This window comes from Temnothorax nylanderi, unplaced genomic scaffold (genome assembly GCF_030848795.1).
Source record: "Temnothorax nylanderi isolate EJ_2023f unplaced genomic scaffold, tnyl_v1.0 TNYL_tig0011_pilon, whole genome shotgun sequence".
Taxonomy (NCBI): domain Eukaryota; kingdom Metazoa; phylum Arthropoda; class Insecta; order Hymenoptera; family Formicidae; genus Temnothorax; species Temnothorax nylanderi.
In genome coordinates, this window is record NW_027249073.1 from 2,146,457 (window position 1) to 2,164,979 (window position 18,523).

At 46.7% G+C, this 18,523-nt stretch overlaps 3 protein-coding genes across 4 annotated transcripts; 2 read left to right on the forward strand and 1 right to left on the reverse strand.

Annotated features, from left to right (window-relative positions):
• Positions 1–269: 269 nt before the first annotated feature.
• LOC139767710 (uncharacterized) lies at positions 270–12,124 on the reverse strand. Its single transcript, XM_071697283.1, has 8 exons — positions 11,697–12,124; positions 10,932–11,566; positions 8,329–8,688; positions 8,151–8,231; positions 3,618–7,218; positions 2,875–3,153; positions 2,125–2,323; positions 270–2,021 (listed from the first exon to the last, which is right to left on the reverse strand). The coding sequence occupies exons 2-8, from the start codon at positions 10,977–10,979 to the stop codon at positions 1,955–1,957; spliced, it is 4,635 nt and encodes a 1,544-aa protein (XP_071553384.1). The 5' UTR covers positions 10,980–11,566; positions 11,697–12,124; the 3' UTR covers positions 270–1,954.
• Positions 12,125–14,660: 2,536 nt separating this feature from the next.
• LOC139767725 (protein dj-1beta) lies at positions 14,661–16,810 on the forward strand. Its single transcript, XM_071697316.1, has 4 exons — positions 14,661–14,913; positions 15,542–15,703; positions 15,781–15,970; positions 16,257–16,810. Exons 1-4 carry the CDS (start codon positions 14,806–14,808, stop codon positions 16,382–16,384), a joined length of 588 nt encoding a protein of 195 aa, XP_071553417.1. The 5' UTR covers positions 14,661–14,805; the 3' UTR covers positions 16,385–16,810.
• Positions 16,811–16,895: 85 nt separating this feature from the next.
• Positions 16,896–18,523, forward strand: LOC139767722 (histone-arginine methyltransferase METTL23). Of its 2 annotated transcripts, none has more exons than XM_071697314.1 (2): positions 16,896–17,252; positions 17,790–18,523. In XM_071697314.1, the coding sequence occupies exons 1-2, from the start codon at positions 17,070–17,072 to the stop codon at positions 18,372–18,374; spliced, it is 768 nt and encodes a 255-aa protein (XP_071553415.1). In that variant the 5' UTR covers positions 16,896–17,069; the 3' UTR covers positions 18,375–18,523. The 2 variants fall into 2 exon arrangements, 1 of the variants encoding a protein (XP_071553415.1); XR_011717212.1 differs by lacking the exon at positions 16,896–17,252 and adding an exon at positions 17,262–17,439 and having other exon boundaries at positions 17,790–17,932.

Below are 18,523 nucleotides of genomic sequence, written 5' to 3' on the forward strand. Positions count from 1 at the left end.
CGATAGAGAAGGGTATAGGGAAAAAATTCCATCTGCAAAACTAATTAACGTCCCCCGTTACAACGTGCTCCCATCCGCCCGTAGTTTCCCCGATTTTTCCAGTTTCTCTCTTTTTTTTTTTTAACACGATTACGCTGCTGAAAACACTAAACGCTAAAATTTATAGTCTCGTCGATCAAACTTCAGCGCTGGGCGACGTATAATCATGCATGGATTACCTAAAGCGCGAGAAAGAGAATAATTGGAAGGAAAACGTGCTGAGCCATTCCTCGATTTTCGTATGAAATGTTTACTCAATTAAATAACTTGGTTACATCGAATCAGTTACACAGCATAAAATTTACATGTTTCTCAAGTGGTCGTCATAAGATTATACTTCAATGTTCGATATTGTCGAAGAAACATTACGCAGGGTCAGCTAATATAAGACAGAATTAAATTTCCATGAATTTAATCATTATCGTTAATCGTTGATAAACCGCGCCGCTTACCGGGTAGGTAAAAGGAATACCTTAAGAAATACATATAGAAAATATTCACGAGTGTCTGATATATTAATAAAATAATAATAAAACTTAGATTACACATTTTACGCGACTATGCGGACGATCGAGCAGATTGATGTGGAAGGTTCGTCGTATGGCGATTATAAAATGCTCGAAATGACTCTGCGTCGTGCATCGGGTTTTTTTTTTTTACGTAAGGTAAACACCGACATAGTCATTTTTCATTGTACTTATACGCACTACTAATGCGACATAATATAAAATTAATTGAAACTAGGTAAAAGTTTTGGCGTGTAGAAAGATGGATAAACAAAACGTTCCACTCGCTCCAAGACCGTTCGGCTTGTCGCCCTCGGCTCCTCTTTTTTCATCACTTTTACATGATCGTACTTATCACTTACGAGAGAACAAATCTTATAAAACATATATATAATTATATACAGAGTGCCTGGTAATTACCGTGCAGTCTCTCGTGGATAAGTAGAACAAGTTAAACCGAATAGAAAAGTCCATTATCTTTACGGACTTTTCTATTCAGTTTAATTCGCTCTATCTGCACACGAAAGATTGCACGGTAATTTTCAGACATCCTGTACATTATATATTTAATATACATAATTATATAAATATACATAATTACATATATTTAATATACATAATCTTATATATATATTCTATGTATATATTTTTAAAAACACATGTATATACACATATGGAAGAATAAAAAACGCGGTGTAATTTCACTTCATACAAGCACTTTGGCATGTGTACCACTTAAAATCAAATTTAAAAAAAGATAAAGCCAAGATCAATCGCGAGGTTGGGCGCGATCGACGAGCGGTGACGTTGATAGCGCAGAGGAGCAATTATAACGGTATAATATCTAAAGAACTTGAAAATAGCTTATATATCAAGCATTTGTCGTATTTATGTATATATAAATCTCGATCTCTCTAAGAATGTGCCAGCACCGATGATGTAGCGCCGGGTCTAAAATATCTTGTACTATTTACAATAGCGAGACAATTACAATTATCATATTCGTCGCGCATGTGTGTGTGTATATATATATGTGTATGTGTATGTATATATATATATATATATAATTTCTTTCCTTACATCGATCTGAAAGACCATAAAAATAACTTCTGATCTTAGATGGTAAATTACAGCGATATCCCGAATGGCTCTTCAAAAGATCGTCCGTGCCTCGAAAAAACGCTAAGTGTATTGTATATTACACGCGTACATACGTTTAATATACGCGAATATATGTATATAACATATCGCGCCTAAATTGTTTGAGTGATATACATATATCTGCGTATATTATATATATATATATATATATATAATATATATATACATATATATACATATATATACATATATATAAATATATTAATATATATATATATAATGTATATATTATATATATATAAATATGCTTATTGACGCGATCCACGTGCGGCTTCTTCCAGTGCGCGAACTTTAAGCTCGCGCTCACGCTGTTGTCTAAAAAATACCCTTTGTTAGTTCGGGTACACCCTACTGCCTTAAGTCATAGCATTATGCAACAAAGTCAGGTAAGCTGTGATAGTGATTTCAAGGGACGAACCTTAGGTACTCCTCGTGATGTGCCACGAGAGACGCGTGCGGAGGGAACCGATCACGCTCCATCATGAGGTGCCGTTGCAGCTGTTCGTGGTGCGCCGCCATATCCGCATAAGGTCTTCCTAGGAGTTCCGCCGGGTGAAGCGCCAGGGCGGGATCGCGCGGCATTAAACCGGGACGAGGGTAATTGGCGCTGGCCGCAGCTGTGGACGAAGATCACCACGTGTGTTATAAGAAACAAGAGAACGAATTCAAGAGACGTTACTAATTCGCATTGTTATTCAATCATTGCCTGGCGCGCACAATAATTAATCTCGAAAGAGTACTCGCTTAGCAAAAGCGTATTCTCGTAACTTGTAAAGATAGAGAGAACTCCGCGCGCGGAATTAAACAATAAACCCTTAAGCTAAGTCCCTGAAGTGTTACTTCACATCTCCAGGCACACGCACACGCACACTCGCGCCTATTCCTCGACAACACTCACTCGCACTTGCACCTGCGACGGTGATAAGCGACTAGCCAGAGATCAGAGTCGAGCAACTGGAAAATCGCAGGCGTGCTGACGATAACGGTGCGGGAAAGAAGGATCGTCCTGACCTAGACCTTAGGCAAGTGTAGGTAACGTAGGACGGATCAGTGAGAAATACACGGCTGCCGAGCGACGAGGAATAAGCAAGAGCGGCGGTTTTCTTAAAGGAGAAGCTCTTCGGGAAGCTTTTAGAAGAAACATCCTGGATTTTTGTGTAGGACCTACCCGGCAGAGGAAATCCAGCCGCAGCCGCAGCGGCTTCCTGCTGTTGCTGAGCCTGTTGCTGGGCCTGTTGCTGTCCCGGATGTAAGTGCAAGTGCGTATGCGCATGCGTATGCGCGTGAGTGTGAGCATGATATTCGGGCGAGATGCCAGCCATTTGCAATCGGACCATCGGGTCAGCGGCCAGAGCCAGCCGTTCTTCCAGCTGGCCGTGGTGATGAGCCGCCACGGGATGGCCAGCCGCTCCACCCGCTGGCCCCCCGCCGGCTGCAGTCGGAATCCCTAAACGCGACAGCGCTTCGATCACATAACTCGAAGATCACAGATACGATTCTCATGCCCGATTTCTTCATCTCCAGCTAACCGTCGGAATAAAATTATCTCAGAGAGAAAGAGGGAGGAGTCGCTCCTTTCAAATGTCTACCGCTACAGTTATGATACAGAGAGCCAAGGTCTCCTTAGACGTCTCGTGGACAGAGTTAACTGGCGCTGAAGAAATCGGCCATTCGTTTTAAACAATTAGTCTCTACCTACGTCGCATCCCTCAAAAGTCTTGGCGCTCTCGGTCTACTAATTCTTTCACCCCCGACCTACCCGATTTTTCTCTTACATCAGCCTCTCGGCTATACATTTTTTAATCAATTCGAATTTTGAAAAGTACAAGGCGTACGGTCGAACGAATGTAAATAGTCGACGAGGTCTCTATCTCTACCGCCGAGAAGTGTGTTAGCTTTGTCAACAATTACCTAATCGCTCGAGTCGTTCCCTCTCGAGTTGGCTCGGACCCGGTGGTGCTCCGTAGAGGCCGAATTGGTGTAAGGCTTGAGGAGGTCCAGAGGGACCCGGTCCCAAGCCGGCGGCAGCGTATCGACGATGTATCTCCAGCCAGTGAGGATCGACCTGTGGCGCCGGCATCGGTCTGGGTGTGCCCTTGAACAGCTCTTCCTTCAATCGGTCGCTTAATTCTCTCTCGCGTAGCTCACGTATCTCGCGTTCCCTCTTCTCGCGCTCCAAGTGCTCCAACTCGAGGCGCTGAGCTGCCGCGGCTTCGCGTCCGTAAATGTAGTGCAGCATCGGGTCGGGCGGGGCTGGATGTCTCGCGGGTGAGAAGGCGGCGTGCGGTCTAGCGTATTCGGACAGTTGCCTGAGCGCCGGGGTATCCGCGTAGGAACCTGGACGCGTGGCGTAACGGTCGTAAGGCGAAACGACGGGCTCGAGGGGACCACGACTGGGCGGTTTGCACACCTCGGGCTGCTTCTCGGGTGTCGTCATCTTCCGGGCTTGCTGCGCTGCAGCGGCGGCACGATCGCGCTCCTCCCGTTCCCGCTCCGCCTGCTTCCGCGAGCGTTCCTCGCGCTTCCGCGCGAGTTTCGAGTCCGGCACGGGCTTGAACATCAGGTCGGTGCGCGTGCACGAGTTGTTCTCGCCGCGATTCCAGTGTCTCAGGAAGATCGCCGACTGCGATCGGTGACACTCGGAATCCTCGATACGCGGCTCCGGCGACGGTCCACGGGGGCTGGCGGAATCCTCCGGTTCCGGGTCCATGTCCTGTTCGATCTTCGGCTCTGGCACGACCTGCGGTTGCTGCGATTGCGGCGGACGATGATGATGGTGCCCGGAACTAGATGACGTCAGGCACGTTGCCGAGACCATCGCCTTGCGTTGGCTACTGTGCGAGCTGTGCGACGAGGAATGACTGTGGGAGCTGTGCGAGGAGATGGTCAAAAGTTTGTCGTGGTGCAAATTGGTTGGCTGCTGATGCATGCTGGATGAATGATGGTGACTCGCGATCAGGTTCTCGCCCTCCTCCCTGCTCGTAACGCTCGAGCTGGTGCTGGCGTGATGCGCCGTCATCATGGTGCTGCTGCTCTCCTGGCTACGCTGCGGCGAAGGCGGCGGAATGGCGTGAGGCACTGGGCCGTAGGCATACGGCGGGAAGGACGGGTATCCTCCCACCGGCGCATATCCCGGATAGGCGTGAGGATGATACGGATGCATGGCGGTGAACAGCGAGTGATGCATCAGAGGATGATGCGGATGGAAGGGATGTGCCATGTGCGGGCTCGGTTGTTGCGCGGGATGCATCACTGGTTGCGGGATCGAACTGGGCGGCGGTGGCAAACTCGGCGTCGGAGTCGGCGTGGGCGTCGGCGACGCCGCAACCGGCTGTATCGATGGTACCGTCTGACTAGCAGGTGGTACGGAGTGCTTGCTCGGCGTTGGTGGTTTGCTCGTGCCGTCTGGATCCTTCTTGATGTTATCCAAGCTCGGCCCGGGGAAAGAGGAACTTTGGAAGCCCGGTACCTTGACTTCTTTCAAACTCTGCAGAGGATCCAGTTCCGGTGGGATGATCTCCTGCTTAATTTTCAAGTTCTGCGGTTCCATCGGTGGGGTTCCGGCCAGATTGTAGATACCCACGGGCTTCTCCATCGGCAGCATCCCGCCGGACTGTATTGGCTGAAACAGATTACTTGGCTCCGATCGTTGTTCCGGTTCGTTGTTCTCGCTCGCCCGCTCCGGAATACGATCTGACACCATACGAGAGTCGGAAACTCTGCTGTCTCGAGCCCGCTCGCTCGACAGTCTGTCATCCGCTAATCTCTCGGCGTTTCTGCTCTCGGCCGACATCACGGTCAGGCCGAGCGGCTGCGACGGCGGGCTCGGCATCGACGGCATCTGCCCGATTGGGCCACCAATCCCGGCCGACACGCTCTGCGAGATGTTGAGGTTCAATGGCGGTGGTCCCGTCATGTTCTGCGGCAGCGTTTGCGCGGAACTCTGCAAACTCTCGGTCACATGACTACGAAGATTCGTTGGTCCCATATTCTGTGCGCTGGGCGGAACGCTATTCGGTGTCATCTGCGGTGGTATATTCTGCGACAAATTCTGTGGCACGTTCTGCACCGGTAACTGCGGCGGTGGTGGTTGTACGTATTGCATACTCAGACTTGTCGGCAGTCCACCGACGCCAGCACCACTCTGCTGTTGACTGGGCGATATTACCGGGATTTGCGAACTTGGCATAGTTGCTTGCGAGCCTACGCTCGTTATAATGCCAGGTATTGTTTGCGATAGGTTGCGAGCCGTAGTCGGACCGGCGTCGCTGGGACCTGGTCCAACCTGCTGCGCAGACGTGCTCAGGTTCAGCTGCGTCGGTTCGGGATCCTTACCTATTTCTTCGTTGGACATCGTCGGCGACATCGTCGATTCAATTGGCATCGGTTCCAACTTCAATGGTTGAGTCATAGCTAACGGCACGTCTTCCGCCTGGTCCATCATCTTGCTTTGATCCACTGGTTCTTGGTCCAGCAAGCCGGGCGGCTTCTTCTCCAGACTGTGTATCACCGGTACCGATATTGGCAGGCTCTGTATCACGGCTGGCACCGGAGTGGACGCCGGCGTCGGCTCGGATGGTTCCTCGGGCGTCGTGACGGCCGGACTACTCACGGGCTCTTCCACACCGGCTACGCCGGCGACCGTCGGCGGCGTCGGTTGATTCTCGTTTGCGTCGCCCTCCGTTTCTCTCTCCGGCTCGTCCATCAGGGAGTTGCTGTCGGTAGTGAGAGATTCGGACGGACTTTCGGGCCGTTCGCCACCGCCGCGCTTCCGCTTCTGCGCGTCCTTGTCCTCGTCGTTGCAGGCGTCGTCCACCTGACCCGAGCGTTTTTGACCCTTCTTGGGCGTGTCCGCTTTGCCGGACGATTTCTTCTTACTCTTATCGGGCGTCTGTTGCTGCTGCTGTTGCTGCTGCTTCTCCTGATCGGGGGTGTCCGTGCCACCGGTTCGTCGCGGTCTCGCTGTTCTCGGTGTCTCCTTAGCCTTGTTCCGCGTGCGCATCCTACCAGGACTCTCAGGCGATTCCGCCGGCACCGGGCGGAATAGATAAGGCGGCGCGGGTGGCAATTCCCCGGTCTTCTTCAGGTGTGATCGACATTCTGCACAGAGTAACAATCGATCCTTGCCGGCCACCTGATAATCCTTCGAGTTGGTGGAGAAACAGTGCTGGCACGAGTGTGCCGTGCCGTTCGTATTAGTGTCACGTGAGTCGCTGTCCTCCTCCGAATTGTCGTCCTCGGTCACGGAACTGATCTCGCCGCCGGGATTGTGGCTGGCCGGAGTGCCGACCGGCACGGTCTCAGCCTCGGACACGGCCTCCTTCGCGCTAATGTTGGCCGTCGGCTGTGTGTCCTTAGTTGGCGTGGGTACCTCCTCCTTAGGTGTGCCGGCGCGTGAATTGCGCGTATTACGAATTCGCCGTAGCGAGCTCTGTCTGCGTCGCCGATGTGGTCGATTGTTATTTGCGCCCGGCGTCTTCTTCCATAAGTAATAAAATTCGACGAGCTCCGGCTGTGCAGAGACAAGGTACAAAAATGGACACTTGACCACAATAAAACTTTCTCCTACCGTAACAAAGCTTTGAACTCAAAAGATTTATGTATTTGCCGACTAAAACAAAACCAGAATTTACTCGTCTGAAGTAATTTATATGAATTAGAATAGTCCTGTTTTTTTTTTATATTAAAAAAAGTTTCGCCTGTCAATTTTATTTCAAGCAGGACTTTACAGAATGAGAAATCTTTGCAGCAACTTAACAATTGCCATGTTAAATTTTGTTAAAAAATAAAATTGAAATAAAAACCTTTAATTTCAAACAGGAGATGTTACTTGAAATTTATTTAGTAACATCCACAGTTTTACTAACCTCAGTTTTAGTTTTCAACAAAATTTAACATGGTAATTGTAGGGACTAGCGACACAATTCCAAATTCCACATCAAGAGACACATAAAACTCATCCAACAAAATTGCTGTACAATTAGAGCTTGTACGAAATTTATAAGCGTTACAACAAATTCCACAACTTGCGTTCATACTTTATGATTCTAATAACGACTATTGTTATATTCACCGCTGTTTGTGATTTGCGCACTGACGATGACCTTATTACAGGTCGAAACGTTTGACGTGTCTCTGTTTATATTTATTTAAGTTATAATACTAGCACTAGCAGCTCGGTTCATTAACCGACTTTATTTTCTCCAATATTTCATCTACTGAACTTTGAATCACTTTTATTTTATAGCACGACTAAATAGTTACACGTTTTGTAATTTCTAATTTTCTTCCTTTTTTTTTAATCACAAACATTTGTTTAATTGCAATATAAATGCAAAAGCGAAGGGAAAAAAAAGGCGTAACGCGGGTGAAAAGCACGAGCTTACAAAAAGCCGAACCGTCAGGTAAGACGAGCAAACCGAGAATGAAAAATGAAATCTTTACCGTATCTTTGTGAGGCAGAAGATCCTTCCTAATACGCGCGAAATTCTTTCCGAACTGCCGTAGGCCCTTGACGAATCGCTTCTGCGGGGAACAACGAAAAGGACAAAAATCCGCCCGTTAGAAAACTCTCTCTTGCGGTCATAATGTTGTCAATAAAAGAGAACGAAGTGGCACGTACAGTTTCGTCCTCGGACCACTTCTTGTCGACGCTTTTCGGTATGGGACATTTGACGAGTGCCTGGAGCGCCCTACCGGGATCATAGCCAGAACTGTGGAGGGTGTCCAATGCGTTGATGGTAGTGTCGTCTCGGGAGGCGGCCACGCAACCATCATCTGGAGAACCGCCGTCACACATACCGGCGAACGCGGCCATTGAACGGGCCGCCCTCAAGTACATGAGCAGATCCCCGTCCAACGCCATGGCTGGTACCCATTTTAGCTCCTCGCGCTCCTTGGAGAATTCTGGATCGGGTGGCAGCTCTCCGGGGGGTATACCCGGCCGATACTCAGGCAAACGGGCCTGACAAGAAACCAACTCCTGTAAATCCCAAAATTCGGGATTGCGCGCGGTTAGCACCGATGATGCCAAAGCGTGTTAGTTAAGTGTGACACACCGGCTCGCCTTCTCAACACGGCCTAACTTCCGCGAATTAATCACTTTGTAACAAGTCCGTTGTAAGTCCGTCCTGTAAAGTCTCCCTTTTTTTCTTTTTTATTCTTTTCGCAAGAAGGTACCGATAATGAATATATTTTTTTCTTTGTCTTCCTTTTTCATCCTATACGCAAACAAGAAAAATTGTGTCATTGTATATTTTATAATCCCCTTTTTCTTTGTTTGTAAAGATAAACGCGAGATACATATTCGCGAGCATGCACGCACTTCGTTAACGCGATAATCGGCCACTCCGTTTATGATAATTACGCGATAAAAATAGAATTATATCTACGAGTACATAAGTTGCGTAATGTATTTATCGTTTTACAAAGTCATGATCCGCGACATGTTTTCTAATGGGTGTTTGCAAAACGTACGTAAAACAAAGAGGAAGAAAAGGCGAATGTAGCAAGAAAAGGCGGTTGTATCTGTGACTGATTGGCATGCAGCTTGCCCATTAGTCACAGATACAAATGCGGACTACCGAATGGAGAACAAAGCTTCACCTCTTCGTTTGACGATTCTCGTTGATACCGCTTCGAATACCCCATATATATATATATATATATATATATATATATATATATATAGGATATTCTACGCGTTAGGAAGCGCCGAAATGAAAGGTGACTTCAGATATCAGGACGGTCTGTACAAGCGCTCGTGCTCACAGATGGTTCAAGTAAGCAATCGCGAATAATTGTTGTATGCCAACAGGTATAAACAGTGCGAGGGCGATGGTCGATCCGCTTATCGGTCGTGTCAATTAATTATTTCACCGTGACTGAACACCACTCCGAATTAAGAAAGCGTCTTCACGCCAAATGAGCCGCAATTAAACCACCATTAATGCATCGGCTCCCAAGTACGTGTTTCACGCACAGCGCGTTGCCGCTTGCAAAGAAAGACTTTCCACCGGCTTTTGTTCATACACGCCGCCCACGGCGGTCGTTCGTGTGATACAACAAGTATCGCAGGAGAGCTTAACGAATACATTTCACGTGCAGCAGACGAGACAGGTCTACACCTGAAACATTCGAAGCTCTTTAATGCGTGATGCGTTAGTTGAACCATCGGATGGGAACCGGAATGCCAATCTTATCTTCGTAATAATTTCAAAAGTTTTTTACATTAAACCCGCCGCTTAAAGCGGCATCGATGTGTCTTTCGCGGCTTCGATTCGTGGCTCGAATGTCCCCCCGATTAGCATAAAGTGTCTCCTCGCGAAGGTATCCCTCGGATTTACATTAAACGTGACATTTACTGTCATAGGAAATTTTCGGAGTTGGCGGAGTTATGCGAAAGAAATGCGAAGTGGTTCCTGCACGGAGTCGTGTATGCCGATCCCGAGTGCCTTATCGGTCTTATCGCTGAGAAACTTCAAGACTGATCCGCGTACTTTATACGTTTCAGATTGGATTACATATATATTTATGTAATATTACTCCACGGAGTACACTTTTCGATCGGAGCATTACTTTTCACTGTCCGTCAGCGCGTGCGTATCTGTGTGGACATTTGTGTACGCACATACACGCGCGAACGTGCAGTTCTCTTTACATTCGTTTACATTTATCTGATTTATTGACGTAAAGAGCGTGTGAAGATCCCCACAATCTCTCTCTCTCTCTCTCGCGCGTTTCTTTGCTCAAGGCAGAACCGTGCATTTGAAAATGGAGAACTACATTATGTGCTCGATGCAGTAAGAAATTATCTTTGCAATGCAGATGCTCGAATATCTCTTCTCATAATTGTATATCATATTTTTAAGATACTCAGTTTCCGATTCCATGAATTGCTTAATCAGCCATGAGATATGGAGATTGTTTTTCTATGACAAGTGCTTTCTGTAATAAGAAACTTTATCATCACGAGGAAAAAATTCAACGTTACCTAAGACAACACGAGGACTCTTTATCTACACACATACAATAACGATTACACATATAAAGTCATTACGTAATAGCGCGTCGATTGATGCGGGGAGGATGACAATTCGAAATTTCGTCCACACGCCCCTTACCTCGCGAAACAAACGTCTACGATAATAGCGCAAGCCTCGAGATAGGCACATTGTGCAAGACAGTTAATTAGCAAGAAAGTTTTTCAAGATATATATGGCAAACCTGATGCGAAGGGCCAACCCGAATCTCGCCCTGGGTGCCAGCAGACATCTCCCCCTCCTCCGAAGCTGCTCCGTCTTTCTCCAGCGTTTTGAGCGGCTTTGATCTTGGATTTTCAGTAAATTCCTATCATCCACCCCCTGAACCGTATAGTTATGCCATCAATATGATTGAAAGACGATTTTGGCAACAACATTTACCGCTAACATGCTCGCATCTCGGCGTCTTTGTAAAAGATAAGAAAAACTACATGTATATGCATCGCGCGGCTTATTTACAGAGACACAACGTAACGGAGAGCGCTCAAGCTCTGCGATAATTTTCTACAGCGTTAGTGTGAACCTTTAGTGTATTTGCATACCACTGATTTATCAAATGAAAACATACGAAAGAGCATCCATTGTTTAAAAGTGTTCGCGCTCACATCTACAGATCTATTGTTGATTCTTGAGAATAGTTTTTTTTTTCTTCTTCCTCGAATGAAATATCAATAAACTTCCAATATAAGTTACAAACACACGCTAGTCGAGTTTCGGAGACACGTTTCAAGTAAAATGATCAAAGTTTTTCCTGACGCAAAGCAAATACAAGACATCTACATCCCGTATGAGAAGCCCAATCCTCTCAAGCTCTACAAACTGAAATAAACACAAGAAGTAAGTCGCGATATTTTCATACCATATCAATATAAAGTAAACTCACGAAATTAGGGTATCCAGTTCGTGTAATCTGTTAATATATAATTCAAAGTATAGTATTTATGGCTACCTCTCATTTCTCTCCTCTCTCTCTTTCTCTCTCTCTCTCTCTCTCTCTCTCTCCCTCTTTCTCACTCACGCGCGCGCACACACATGCTCCTTCTCGCTCTCTCTTTCTCTCTTGCTTCAAAGTGGTCTTGAGTCACGGTGAAAGCGGCAAACAGGCTAATTAAGCGCGCAAGCTCGAGACGCCTTCAACGAGGAGGACGATCGCGACGGTCAAAGTCGAGATTCTCGATCGCGGATCGCGGATTCGAAAGCCGGGAGGCAAAAACACACAATCCTCGCGGTGCGTCGAGCGAGAGAGCGCGCGCGAGCGCGCGCGCGCGCACGCACGCTCGCAAATTGTCACGCGCGATCGAGATCGGATCCCGACTCCGACGGGCGACGACGCGATAATCGCGTGGCGTCGCGTCGCGGGGGCCACGAACGACGGACGCGCGACTCACCCGTGCTGTCGTCCCCGCGCTCCGTGGCGGCAGCCTCTCGCTCAACGACGCGCACGACGCGTCATCGTTTTCCCCGGAGGACGATCGCGCCTCGCTTCCTTCACGCGCTCCGTGCGTTCGCAAGGGCGAGTGTGCCCGCGCGCGCACCACGCACGCACGCACGCACGCACGCACGCGAGAGTGCCTCCGCGGCAGGGGGCGGCGGCGGCGGCGGCGTCGTCGAGTGCGGGGACCGGAGTGCGGATCCTCGCGGGAAAGGGCCCCGCTCGACGGCAGCGGCGGCGGCGGCGGCGGCGACGACGGCTGCCGCGTATTCCTCAGGGTCCCTCCTGCCCGTACTTCAATGTCCACAACACCCAAACGCGGCGGCCATAGTGCGGCGCACGGTAGCGACGCGGCCCGGCCGTACTCGCGAAGCAGCGATTGCGCCTCGCGTGGCCTCGCGGAATGCCGCGCGTCCCTTGTACGGTGTACACTTCACGCTCGCGTGTTATTACCTTGGTTTCGCACGCGCCTTATCGGGATCACGCCGGACTCGTTTTGGGTTTACCTTTTGACTCTTGTCGAGTTTGACGAGTTTCCCCGAGGAAATTTTATGTCGACGTATGGGAGCGCGCAGGCCAGGGTGTCGACCAATGAAACGCGCGGCTTAGGACGCCAAATTGGAAATAGGCTACTGATTGATTCTGCAATTGAATTTTCTGTACTTTTCAATATTCCTCCCGTTCTAATTCAAATCAACAGTCTCTAATTATGTATCTGTTTTATTTTAGATGCAGAAAGTATTAATGCAAAGTATTTACACGAGTATTATGACCCAGAATGGAACAGTTACAAAGAACAAACCTTAAGGTCTATCCAGACAAACTTGCAGGAGTTTCAGGTGCATAAGCATATGCGTAAAGAAAATTATCCAAACGCATTGCTGTCATATGGACGCGCGTAAAATGCGATTGGATAATTTTCTATTAAAATTTGATTAATTAAATAATTTTAATCTCAATCCGTTTTAAGCCGTGATCAGACTATGGATTGGGATTGAGAGTGGATTGAAATTTAATCAATCAGAATAAAGAAAACTAACTTTTCAAGTTTAGTAAACTTTGTTCTAATTGGTCAAATTTCAATCCTATTTCAATCCCAATCCGTAGTCTGATCACGGCTTTATTCCAATTGGACAAATCCCAATCCTCAATCTTCAATCTCAACTTAAGGTCCATTCACTGTGTAATGTCCATTTCTATGTATGACATTGCAATGTAGATTAACTTTAAAAAGTAAGTTAAATCGAGATTAAAATTAATCTGCATTCGTAGAAATGTATATAAGAATTAGAAAAAAAAAATGAAAAAGTAAGTTACACTGAGATTAATAGCGAATTCGGGCGCTTGCACTAGTGCACACTGAGTGCGCACTAAGGCTTGTTCTTAATCAATTGTTATATTTACAGATCATCTTAAATACTTCTTAGTTTATAAAATAATTTGCACAGCATCCATATAGATATTACAGATTGTTTTATTGGCTAAAAAGTTTTTAAATGTGTATTTAAGCGACTTTAAATATAAGAATAGATTATAAACAAGCCATAGTGCGCACTCAGTGTGCACCAGTACTCAGTGCAAGCGCCCGAATTCGCTATAAAGTTAATCAGCATTGATAGAAATGGACATTAATGATCAACCGCAGAATTGTTTCCGGCTAGATTTCTAACTAAATATTCGCGTTATCTCTAATCCAATATATTTTTCCACGTATTAAAAAGAGAAATTAATTATTAACAAAATTATTAACCAATTCTTCTCCTCGATAAATGGTTTCGTGAGATAATAGGTGCTTTCCATTTACATAAAAACTCAGATAATTCTCACTTGTGACGTCGTTCTATCCTTTTTGGGAATTAATGAATAATAAAGACAGAATGACATCACAATAAGAGAGAATTATCTGAGTTTTGATGTAAATGGAAAGCAACTAATGATGTCGCACAGATTTCGCGCTCTCGTTGGAGGCAGGAGTCGGCTGGTTTTGTTCTTCAACGCTGTCATCAGCTTGTCGCATACCAATGAATGAATAATGCACCGTCTAATATCTATGTTTAGAATACTCAGAATGAAGCAACAGCTTCTCTGGACAATAACAAGAAGTATTGACGCAGTTCCTCGCGCATGCGCGGCGCCAACAGTGATCCAGCGACGTGCGACGCGATTGCCGTTACTGGCGCGAAAAAGTTTCGAGATTAAATTCGACGGACAAGAAAGACGGGCACATCAAAGCCTTCAGACAGCCTTGATATTGTTACATTAACATTTAACATTCATATCCATAGATTTTAATCGCGCTGACGAATAACGCAAAGTTAGAGACTTTCCTGAAGTTTGCTCGAGAGATCTTGGGGCGACCAACGGACCGGTTTTTCCGCCGGTACTGTGTATCTCGTTGTTTGCGATGCGCATGCGCGACGAACCCAACCCTCCGTCGGTTCAACACACCGACAGCGTGCCGCGCACGCGTTTGCGTGTGTGTGTATGTGTTCGTGTATGTGTACGTGACGTTGCTGGACGCGGTCGGACGGTCGCGACGCTGAGCTGATCTCCGAAGGGCGATTTTTGCTCGATTCCCGTATTTCCCATCCGGATCGAACAAGGTAGAGGCCTTCCGCGCCGAAACATGGCAGAGAAAGAGAAGGATAAAGAGAAAACCGCGATCGTGTTGCTCGTCGATGGATCGGAGGAAATGGAGGCCGTGATAATTGTCGACGTCCTACGGCGCGCCGGGGTACGTCACCTAGTGCGATCGATAATCCCCAGTCTCGCGACACTCCCGACGGAAAATAAACTGTACAGCATATGTATATATTGGTCCTCGCTTTTTTTTCTCTCTCTTCGTCATAATGCTCCGAAGGGGCATGACCACGTCTCTCGCCGCCTGACAATCGTCAGGATCTTATTTTTGAATGACGCTCCAGAGCGATCAATAATCCCCACTCTCTCATGGTATCCCCTTGGCAGAAATTAAACTATAAGATGTGTTATGTATGTTCACTGTCAGTGAATCTGAAAATCTATAGCACGGTTTACGTGCACTATAGATTTTCGGAACTGGCAGTGTGAATATTGCTCGACACAGTCATATAATATATATATGTATAATGTTCAATCAATTCTTTTTATAAAAATTTTCATGTTTTATCATTTGGCGAGTGTTTTCGATTATATTTTTTAAATATCACAATAATAGAAGCATATGTAGCTTCTGATTGTATGACAGATATTAAATTATGTCAATTTGTTAATTTATATTAATAATATATGTCAGTTTATAGCCGTTATCAAAGAGTAAGCGATATTGTTTGTTAATTAAACGAATTAGGATATTGGAAGTATATTGAAATATGATTGGATAGATTTCAGTCACCATAGCTGGCGTGTGGGATGGCACTTGCGTGAAGTGCAGCCGTAACGTCAAGATCTGCACAGACGCCTTGTTCACTGACGCTACTCAGGATAAGAGTTACGACATTGTCATATTGCCTGGCGGTCTTAACGGATCTAAGGCGTTCACGTCTGTAAGTTTGTTTAGCAGCAAGCAGCGTCTGATTTTGCTACGAAGTACAGAGTAACTATAAAAAGTTTATTTTGTTAGTCAGCGGAAGTTGGGAGGTTGTTGCAAAAACAGGACAAGGAGAACAAATTAATAGCGGCTATCTGTGCGGCCCCTACAGCCTTGAAAACGCACAACATCGGCAAGGGAAAACGTATCACTTCTTACCCGTCTATGAAGAAAGAGCTGTGCGACGACTACGAATATTGCGAGGATAAAGTGGTGGTTGACGGTATAACAATTGGCTTACCATATACTTGTCGAGTGATATTGAAATCTCTGATGTCGATTCCTAGCAATTTAGATTAATTTTAATCTCAGTTTAACTTTATTTTTTGTCTTTTTCTAATTCTTAGAACTAGAAATGACTTGCTTTTTATCTTTTTCTAGTTCTAAGAACTAGAAGAAGATAAAAAGTCAGTTGAACCGAGATTAAAGTTAATCTGCATTGTTAGAAATGGACATAAGTCGATCGGCAATTTGACTTCCAAGTTTCACCGGGATTGATATTTTTACAGGCAATCTCATAACGAGCCGAGGACCAGCGACTGCTATTGATTTTAGCTTGACCATCGTTAAGGAATTGCTGGACGAGGAGAGAGCCAAATGTGTCGCGAACGGGTTACTATATGAAGGCTACAAATAAAATTCTTCAAATTTCGCTTTATAGCCGCGGCTATAAAGTTCCCGGTGCATAAATTTGATGTATTTGGTGTGTTTGATTTTAGGAAGATTCATATACTCTAAACGCACACATACAAAAAAAAAATGTAGTTATAACCAAAGAAATTATAATAATATATGTACTGAAGCGTGGAATTGAAAAAATCATATATGTACCAAAAGCGTGGAAACTAAAATGAATATATGTACTGAAAAGGTGAAAAATAAATTATAAGTAATGTATGTACCGAAGCGTGGAAAATGCGATACCGAAGTGGAAGATAAATTGTAATGAGCGTACTGAGGCATAGTGGCAAGTAAGAGATACCACTTTAATTATACTTGAAATTCAGATGCATTTTAATGGAAACAATATACAGATAATAAAGAACCGTGTTATTTTCTTCAAGTTCGCATTTATGATTCATTAATGATGTAAGGAGAGAGAGAGAAAGAGGACAAAGAGCAGGAAGTGCGGCCATATCGAGCGGGAAGCCTCGACGATTCCGCCACCGACTACTCTCGACAAAACTGCGTCCGTATCCCCGTTCTTGCGACGCGATGCGTCCAGCGTCGCTCTCGTTGCCGGCGACGCGAACGGCGCGTAAATCAACGCGGGCACGATGAGGGACGATTAGTGGCAGTGCGTGCGTAGGGGCGCGTCAGTGATGCCCGGTCTAGAGGAGAGTATATCGCACGAAACGAGTCCACGACCCACGCGCGCCCTAATGTCCGATGGGGATTATGCGGTGCCCGAGCAAGTGAAAAGGTTCGTCTTCAGATCGCGGAAGACGCAGGGCCGCGCGCAGGACGACGAGCGCGAGGAGAGCCTGGAGATCCTCATTCCCGAGGTGAGCGCGGCGACGGTAACGAGTTCGCGCGCCCGCCGTATTTCCGGCCACGCGCGGTAGGGCTACCGGTGTTACGTCGCCTCTTGGTTAGGTCGCTCCTGCGCCCCTCCGCCCCTCCTGCGTAAAAGCACTTTCGTCGGGCCTCGACTCCGCCGCGTGAAATTTTTTCCTCTCGCCTCCTCACCCCGTAAGATTATAGTTTCTCTTTCCGCGCCGGGACTGTCGATTTGCGGAATTTTGCGTCGTCGCGAGTTCGTAATGAGCGCTATTGTAACATTACGCGCGGTCATCCGCTGGCGATTATTAAACCGTTAATGTGCGAGTTAAATAGTTCGCTATTGTTTATTGTTTGTAATTTAGCACTCGAGTTTGTAATTTAACACTAGAATTTTTAACGTTATTACGAGATCAAATTCTTTCCATTAATGATTGTTACGTAACTTGAGTTTGCGAATGGTTTCAACGATTTCAGTCCCAAGAAATAAAGTCGTCTCCGACGAATAGCCTGATCACTAACTAACGATTACCTGATTGCAGCTGCTGCAGGCTAATTACAGTTTCTACACCTGGCCCTGCGCGCCCGTGCTCGCCTGGTATCTCTGGGAGAACAGAGAGGACTTGGTTGGCAAGCGGGTTCTGGAGATCGGAGCCGGCACTTCGCTGCCCGGCATCCTCGCCAGCAAGTGCGGCGCTATCGTGACGTTGAGCGACTCGGCGAGCCAACCGAGGACTCTGCAGCACATCAAGAGGTGTTGCGAGTTGAACGGAGTAGTGGATCAGGTCCAAATTGTCGGCATTACCTGGGGCTACTTCTTATCCAGCTTGTTCTCGCTTGGACAGTTGGATCTGATCATCGGTTCCGACTGCTTCTACGAGCCCACCGTGTTCGAGGACATAGTGGTCGTTGTGGCGTTTCTGCTGGAAAAGAATCCCTGCGCGAGATTCCTCTGCACCTACCAGGAACGTAGCGCCGATTGGTCCATAGAGCATCTGCTGAATAAGTGGGGACTGTCGTGCGTGCACATAGCCCTGGACAGTCTCGGTACGAATTCCGACGTTAACCTGCACGAATTGATGCAGGATCATACGATACACCTGTTGGACATACAACGAGCGGAATAAGCGAATCCGACTCTTACCATGATTGCAAATGGTCTCGCGAGATACGCAATTAATATCGCCAACATTCCCTGGACGGTGAGTCGTCACGAGCTCGGCCTGTACTTCTCCCGGTTCGGTTGTGTCACGGATGCCTTTGTAGCGTTCGATAA

Excerpts from the sequence above, each read along its gene's own strand:
- LOC139767722 (XM_071697314.1), top strand. The coding sequence starts at position 17,070 with ATGCCCGGTCTAGAGGAGAGTATATCGCACGAAACGAGTCCACGACCC. Across the intron at positions 17,253-17,789 it reads TGGAGATCCTCATTCCCGAG|CTGCTGCAGGCTAATTACAG; the intron begins GTGAGCGCGGCG and ends ACCTGATTGCAG.
- LOC139767710 (XM_071697283.1), bottom strand. The coding sequence starts at position 10,979 with ATGTCTGCTGGCACCCAGGGCGAGATTCGGGTTGGCCCTTCGCATCAG. Across the intron at positions 8,689-10,931 it reads GGGTTGGCCCTTCGCATCAG|GAGTTGGTTTCTTGTCAGGC; the intron begins GTTTGCCATATA and ends TGGGATTTACAG. Across the intron at positions 3,154-3,617 it reads GGAACGACTCGAGCGATTAG|GGATTCCGACTGCAGCCGGC; the intron begins GTAATTGTTGAC and ends TGTCGCGTTTAG.
- LOC139767725 (XM_071697316.1), top strand. The coding sequence starts at position 14,806 with ATGGCAGAGAAAGAGAAGGATAAAGAGAAAACCGCGATCGTGTTGCTC. Across the intron at positions 14,914-15,541 it reads ACGTCCTACGGCGCGCCGGG|ATTTCAGTCACCATAGCTGG; the intron begins GTACGTCACCTA and ends ATGATTGGATAG. Across the intron at positions 15,704-15,780 it reads GATCTAAGGCGTTCACGTCT|TCAGCGGAAGTTGGGAGGTT; the intron begins GTAAGTTTGTTT and ends TTATTTTGTTAG.